General features: G+C 34.4%; 1 protein-coding gene across 1 annotated transcript; it reads right to left on the bottom strand.

Annotated features, from left to right (window-relative positions):
* Positions 1-4323: 4323 nt before the first annotated feature.
* On the bottom strand, positions 4324-8555 carry LOC134232964 (intersectin-1-like; the record flags this gene model as incomplete). Its single annotated transcript, XM_062714955.1, has 5 exons — positions 4324-4632; positions 5561-5701; positions 5805-5916; positions 6757-6910; positions 8409-8555. Coding segments are annotated over 4 exons (542 nt in total), but the record flags the coding sequence as incomplete, so codon positions are not given.
* Positions 8556-8650: the final 95 nt, after the last annotated feature.

Genomic DNA, 8650 nt, shown 5'->3' with positions numbered 1-8650 from the left:
AATTTTTCTTTGAAAATTACTTAACAAAAAAATTTGAGCTTTCGAGATTTATTTATTAATCTTTTATTTTTCGTTTATAAGGTTAGGAATAAATTATTTTAAAGTGTACAGTATAAGGCATATGTTTAATTGTTAAAAGATTTTGGATTTTATTTTTATGACATATTTAAGATTTTCTTTGTTGGAGATTATTTTTTTATGAGTGAGCAAAATTAAATTTTTAATCGCTTATACTATTTTTAATATATTTTGATATAGAGTGAGTATTTTGAAAATTGTTTGATCACTCTATTAGTCACCAGGTTAGGTAGATTAGGGTCACTTTAATTTGTAAATACACTTTATTTACGCTTTCCCTGGTTGTATATATTTTACAGTCATCCCAAACCGTACTGGACAGGAGACTGTCAAAATAACTGTTGCTCGCAAGGTGTTCCCCAAGGTTAAATATACAGTCGAAATTAGACACGACAGTAGTATACGTACACCCTTACTGGTTTTGCAGAAAACTTTATTTTGATTGAAATTCAAACTGGGTTCAAGGTTTGACCTTTATCTTGAACCTAGCTATTGCTCGTATATATAAATACAATTCTTTGGACAAAATATGCAGACACACACATAGAGCTGACCTGTCCAGTTTACCCTGTAGTTTTCCTATCAGTATACGTGTAACAGAGAGTGACATTAAAATTTAAAATATTTCAATAAATAAAGATACTTTCAAATAAGTTTACAAATTTAGACAGCTGAATGTGAATTATGTGACTTGTTTAACATTACTATTGACAATCATATGACAACACACATATCTTCATATGACAATCACTGCATGATTCAATGCATGTATTCATGTATATTAAAGTAACATTTTGACAATTATATTATGTAATATTTTTACCCTCCCCTAATTTTCAGAAAATTGATTATATGCTTTAAAAGAAAACATTTTCTTAAAATAAACAATATATGATTGGTTATAATTGGAAATAAACACTTTGAACGTTCAAACTTTGTGTTGTAAATTTTCTACAAAATGTAAACAAGTATAATTTACAACATCAAACAACACGACTGTATTTCTATAATACAAATGGATGTTAACAAATTCATGCATGACAACGGAACAGTATATCTTTATATATCCTTCCACATCGGTGTGTTTTAACTGTTTGAAAGTATGGATATTACGCCAAAAAGTGCCAATATCCTACTAAAAAGTCAAAATCTGCAAAACTGCGCGATGCACACAGGGCTCAACTTTTCTCCATTTTTATTCTAAAAGAATGTCAATTTAGAGAGCTGCCATTCCACTTTGTTATATATATATATATATTTTTTTCACAAATGTGTGGACTTAACCTTATCTCTTCGCTGTGAAATTTCAAAAACAAAATTTTTACAGCTCAAAAACTCAAATATCCGGAAAATTAAATCTTTTCAAACAATTTTCATAACACTCAAGCAAAATTTTGAGTCAACTAGAAAGGTCATATAAAAAGTCAAAAAAATTCAAACAGCAAACACCTTGAAAGTCTCACAACTAGAGACAAACCTTCAGAACTTACAAAATGCTAGACCGGGATTGCAACAGGAAATGATAGACCTACGGATTAAATTAAACAACTCCAATAAAATCAATAAAATGACCTCAGATCGTGTGTTAGAAGTTTCGGCACAAAACCAAAAGCAAACCGGAGAAATCGAGAGGTTAACAACTCATCTTTGCTTGGCACATCAGGACTTGTCCGGTCTACGGGATGAGATAGAAGAACGAGATGCAGAAATCGGATGCCTTCGATTTAAAATTGATACTCAAGGTCAAGAGATCAGTTCCCTTCGTTTTAAAATCGACTGTCAAATTCAAGAAATCGGAAATCTCCACAATCAAATCGACGACCAAGTTGAGGAAATCGAAAGGCTAGAGGATATTATTGATTACGAGAGACAAAACGGACCCAACGGCAACCCTTACCCCGTGTACAACAACTTCCACGGACAGTACCAAGGCCAGCAGTACCAACCATTTCATTGAGGGTGTTACTTTCTAAAACACGAGGACGTGTTTTCCCGGAGGCCGAAGGATATTATCACCGAGCAAAATTAACATTTTTGAATTAATATAACTTTTTAATATATTTTATACTAAATTCGGGCGTTTATCTGTGGAATTCTTTATCTGTTTTTAATATGTGCTTATTTGTTGTAAATTGTATCTTATTTATCTCATTCCCTTTGAAATAGGATTAAGACATTCCAATTGACACTCTGTGACTCTGTCAAAATAACTGTTGCTCGTTAGGTGTTAATGCCTCCGGATTTGTTAATCCTTTACCAATGACTTTATTTGTATAATTACTTTATGACCTCTTTCATGTTCATTCTATCAAAGAAACACACCTGTCCATCAATTAACTCAACTAGTGTCAAAAGTCAATTATTGTTTAATCTTAGTCTTACAAATATCTATGTCCATTTTACTCTCTACAGTTTGGAGGTCCGACGCTCTACCGGCCACATCCAACTCGATTAAGTCTTGTAAGATATTGTTAAAATTCATGTTTGTTATTTACCATCGTCTTTAATAAATTCGGAAACCTGATTTACCAATTCTTGGACTTTATATATCGGAAGACCATAAGGAATACGGCACCTTTACCCTTTACGTTTTATAAAGGCCGGCCCACAGCGCCACTACCTTGTTATACCCGCCAACATTCCTTCTTCCCCGTTTACATTCAACAACGGATTTAGTCCAGGAATCAGTATTCATAACTTATAGCCAAATCTAACTGGTTATAGATGTGTGACAGAGAGTGACATTAAAATTTAAAATATTTCAATAAATAAAGATACTTTCAAATAAGTTTACAAATTTAGACACATGAATGTGAATTATGTGACTTGTTTAACATTACTATTGACAATCATAGGACAACACACATATCTTCATATGACAATTACTGCATGATTCAATGTATTCATATAAGCAACATTTCGACAATTTTATTATGTAATATTTTTATCCTCCCCTAATTTTCAGAAAGTTGATTATATGTTTTAAAAGAAAACATTTTCTTAAAATAAACAATATATGATTTCTCCCTTGTTCACAGGAAATAAACACTTTCTACAACAAACTTAAAGGAAATCAAATTTTCTGAAAATGTAAACATGCATACATGTGCAACTGCTGTAGGAACACAATTGCTTGTCTTTAATACAAATGATCTTGTATCTTATGGCAATTAAACATGACAACTAACGTACATCTAGAGGATTATATTATTAATTCCCACTTCACCGACTTAAGTTGATGTTTGTATGACGTCCCAAGTGTTTCTGTTTGTTGTTAAATTGAAAGAGTATTATGACTACCCAATATGACTATAATCTTTGAATGTTTTCCATAAACATTTTATTCTAAATTTACATATCAATTTAAAGGGACCAGAAAAATTAACGTTGAATTACATTCAATTATTTTTTTAAAAAATAAAATCAATACTGGTATATGAACTTAATTTCCATGCAAGGATTTTTCCACTACTGAGAGAGAGAGAGAGAGAGAGAGAGAGAGAGAGAGAGAGAGAGAGAGAGCTATTCATTTTCATTTGCTAATAAATTTGGTAAACATCTCATAAAATAAGATTTTACTAGTTATTATGCTCCATAATAAAGATTCCTGGGTATATAGTTTTTGCCCTGTTGTCTGTGTGATTGTCAGAAAAAACTCTAACCTTGCTAAAAACTTTTGAGTTGTAGGGGCTATAGCTTTCATATTTCACAGGACTGGTGTATTCCTTGTGACAAGACCTTTTTGGGGGTACCACCAAAGACCTCTTGACCTTGGAGTTGACCAACATACAAACAAAATTACCAAACTTTAACCTTGACTTCAACTTTTGAACAGTTGGTGCCAGGGATTTCATACTTCACATGTGTAGTAATTTCAGAGGGTAAAAATATTTTTGACCTTTTGACCTTAGAGTTTGACCCACTTTTACAAAACTTTAACCTTGGCGATAACTTTTGAATAGTTAGAACTAGGGCTTTCATATTTCACAAGTTTATTCTTTATGACAGGACCTTCCTTTGGATAACAACAAATCTGACCTTCTGACCTTGACGAAAATTAGTGATTTCACAGTACACCTGTAGCTGAATGTCAGCTAAAATGGATCAATACAATGTCTAGTAGATTCACAGAAGAACCAATGTTGAAGTCATGCAGTCAAGTCCAATCCATCAGTCAGGCTATATACAGAATCTATCAGTTTATAATTAAATGGAATAATTGATGCAGAGTTTAATTAGTACTTATATATCAAAGAAAACATTTTAAATGTCACAAAATCATAAAATCTTTTCAATCAATGACCATGCATCCATTACTAGCGACCATATTGTCACAACCCAATGCAATACTGATATCTGTGTATCACCAGGATACATCCATTAGAGGTTGATAAATGTTGTCACAATCCTTCACATGTATATAAACATTGTCTATATTGTATTTCTTTGAAGGTCCTCCGCACAAGTCCTAATCCATTAGGAGGCCATTTAAGGAAGTCAAGTTCATTCAAGAATGCTCCCAATCAGTATGAAGAGGCTCTATATATGCTTTAGCTGCAACAAAATAACCTTCTATAGAATATTTATACATTTAAAAAAAAATCATAGACATTGAATGCAAATAATGTGTATTCTGACTTCTCTATTTTACTCCCTGGCCTAATGTTGATTATACTTGCTTTGAGTCAAGCAATAATATTCTCTTCCTATAAAGTGCTCTGAGGGATAGGGAGGTACATAATCGGCTAAGTCTCTATAATCTATGTTATAAATAAGAATGCATTGATTTGATTTGATTTGAACATATTTTATTGTTTAGATCTTACAACAAAAGGACTGGACACAGTTCATAAAACTTTGAACGTCCTCTCCTTTATGCAGTCATTGCCATGACTTCTACCCTGAGGTCGGTAAGTCTTCTAACCCTTAGGTAGATAAATACAGTATACCTATGTAGTACCTGAGATTCCATTCACAGTTATAGCTTTTTCCCTGAGGTAGATAAATACCTATGGAGTACCTGAGATTCCATTCACAGTTATAGCTTTTTCCTTGAGGTAGTTAAATACCTATGTAGTACCTGAGATTCCATTCACAGTTATAGCTTTTTCCCTGAGGTAGATAAATACCTATGTAGTACCTGAGATTCCATTCACAGCTTTTTCCCTGAGGTAGATAAATACCTATGTAGTACCTGAGATTCCATTCACAGTTATAGCTTTTTCCCTGAGGTAGATAAATACCTATGGAGTACCTGAGATTCCATTCACAGTTATAGCTTTTTCCCTGAGGTAGATAAATACCTATGTAGTACCTGAGATTCCATTCACAGCTTTTGCCCTGAGGTAGATAAGTACCTATATAGTACCTGAGATTCCATTCACAGCTTTTTCCCTGAGGTAGATAAGTACCTATGGAGTACCTGAGATTCCATTCACAGCTACAGCTTTTTCTCTGAGGTAGATAAGTACCTATATAGTACCTGAGATTCCATTCACAGCTTTTTCCCTGAGGTAGTTATGTCCCCTGGCTGCTCCGTCTCGGTGGACATCTCTGATAAGAGCTGTGTCTTCCTCCTCTCCCACTCCAGCAGTCTCTGTCTCTCCTGTTCTCTCTGAGTAACCTGAAAACAGAACCATATACTTTTACCACTCAGTTTACTAAAGTAGATAAGTTGATACAATTCAATATTTTAGAGTACATTCTAAAAACTAATTATACTGCACCCTTTTTTCCTCGACCATTTTTTTCCTTTGAATTTCTCTCTCATGTTCGATCTGTATTTGCATTTCAATCTGCCTTTCCAGTTTTTCAAGTCTTTTCCTTTCTTTTTCTTGCCTAAGTGACAAACAAAGTCCATTTCAAATTTTAATGCTAATAAATGTTCATGTATCTAATAATCAGATTACTTTCTCAATATTTCCACATTGACGTTACTATATGATCAATCAACTATATGTAGTAGTTTATAAGAGTAACACATAAATTTCTTTCCTCATTCCCCCCCCCCCCCCTTTCAGGTCACCTCCTCTATCATCCCTCCATGTTGCCCTTATCCTTTCTTTTTATTTCTAGTTTTCTCTCCTTTTTTGACATAACGAGACCCTTTCTCTCTGTCCACACTTCTTCCTATCCCTTTTCTATCATCCTTTGTTCCACCCCTCTCTATCTTTCCCTCTCTATATTGTTCTATATTGTGCCCCCTTTTACCAGTTCCTCAACATTATATTCCTATCTTTTCTCAACTCAATTCCTATATTTTACTGGCATTTTAATCTATACCTCTTGATATTTTTTCTAGTCTACTTACACTTTTCTTTCTCCCATTCTCACTTTTTAGCTCATGTAAGCTGAAGGTTCAAGAGAGCTTTTCTATCCATTTCCTCTTCCCCTCCCCCACCCCTCACCTGACTTTCTACCTCTTCTCCTCTTCTATCCATTCCCTCTCCATTCCCCCCTTTCTCTCCCCTCCCTTCCCTGCTCACAGCTGACTTTCTACCTCTTCTCTCCATTCCCTCTCCATTCCCCCTGCCTCTCCCCTCCCTGCTCACACCTGACTTTCAACCTCTTCTATCTATTCCCCCCCCCTTCCTCTCCCCCTCACTGCTCTCACCTGACCTCTTCTATCCATTCCCTCTCCATGCCCCTCCCCCTTTCTCTCCCCCACCCTGCCCTCACCTGACTTTCTCCCTCTTTTCCTGCTCTATCCGATCCCTCTCCATGCTGGCTGCCTTCTCCCTCCTCATCTGTTCGTTCAGTATCTGTCTGCGTAGTTCTCTTTCTGCCTGATTGATGTCAAAATGCTCCCTGGAAATGTCCTCTTCTGTCACTGCTGATGCAAAGTTTACAATTAATTTGAATTAACGTATGTAATTGATTGGAAATTTTAATGAAGCTATTATATCTTTTAAAAGTGGGTAGACACTCTCCCTTTGGTTTTTCTCAAAACTTTGCTACTTATGTCACACAGGTATAAACATGGGATCACCACATGCATTTTATTGTAAAATTACACAAATAACTACATGTTTAACTACCGTTATAATATTGCATGATATAGCATATGTCACAAAGTTATATGTGTATCAACTATGTCATCACTTTGAAATACAAAGATACTCTGATTTGACATCAATAGATGAATATGAATGATTATGATTAAAAATGTACCATTTAAAGTATAGCAAAACTCGGTTAGTACAAATACAGATATAGCGAATTCACGTATATATAGCAAATTTATTAATTGGATCCCAATCTGTATAAATTTAAAAAATTCCTTATATGGATATAACAAATTACGGATAAAGCAAAGTAATTTTCCATGTCCCAGTGACTTCGTTATAACCGAATTTTACTGTAATATTTTTACCATGCAAACAATCAAGGATGATCTTTTAAAAACAAACTTATAATAAAATTAAAAAAAATACAAATGGTAAATTCTCCAAAACAAATTTATTGATCAATTTTATAAGCATTTTCCATAAAACTGAACTTAAACACAGCTAGTCCATATGGTAATCACAACTCGCTAAGACCAACACAAGTCATCATAAGGAAAATCTGGAAAGATGAAATGAAATGATTTAATGATGATGATGAATGATCAAACTATGGGAAATACTATGCACTAAAAAGCAATATATATTTGTTACATGCCAAAGCAAATATAATAATATTATTAGGATGCAGTCGCGCCCCTTCTGAGCAGTCTCTGGCATTCACTTCAATATTATTAATACCTGACACCAAACATATAAAAATAAATTCCACAAATTGTGTGAAATGATTAAAACAAGATGTGTTTGTGAAACACTATGTGCCCGGCGGCAACAAAAATCGAAAAAAGCTATTGTTAGCATAAAGGTCACAGTCAAGGTCACAAGGTCATTGACCTTGGTGTGATTTGAAGGAACTGGATTAGTGAAGTATGCATACCAAATGTGAAGTCTCTATCTTTCAGGGTTTCAAAAGTTATGGCAAAGGTTAAAGTTTGCAGAAAAAAGCTATTTTTAGCATATAGGCCACAGTCAAGGTCACAACGTCATTGACCTTGGTGTCATTTGAAAGAGCTTAATTAGTGGGGTATGCATACAAAATATGAAGTCTCTATCTTTCATGGTTCAAAAGTTATGGCGAAGGTTAAAGTTTGCAAACAAACAAACAAACAAACAGACAGACAGGACAAAAACAATATACGCCCCGGATCTGTTGATCCGGGTGCATAAAAAAAAACTTGTCATGAACTAAAAACCCAGAGAGATATTTATACATGTATGTGGTGACTGCAATATCTTCAGTGAATTATCCTGATTTTTTCTACTTACGCCCTGACTTATCAGTTTCTGGTACTGACTTTCTATCCTCCTCTGTTGTGCCAGAGACCATCTCATATTGAGAGGGTGGGGGAGTGGAGGGTGGGGGAGTGGGATCCTTGCCATTTAATTTACTGTACACATCTCTCCTTTCATAACCTAAATGTATGTCAACATCAATCAGACACACAAAAATAAAGTCCAAATACCCAGTACTTTGAGGAAATTTGGGGATTTTTTTTACATGAAATGCA

The sequence above is a fragment of the Saccostrea cucullata genome, unplaced genomic scaffold (assembly GCF_032062105.1).
Source record: "Saccostrea cucullata isolate Sc308-1 unplaced genomic scaffold, CSIRO_AGI_Scuc_v1 ctg4220, whole genome shotgun sequence".
NCBI lineage: Eukaryota > Metazoa > Mollusca > Bivalvia > Ostreida > Ostreidae > Saccostrea > Saccostrea cuccullata.
This window is presented reverse-complemented; position numbering and strand designations above follow the sequence as displayed.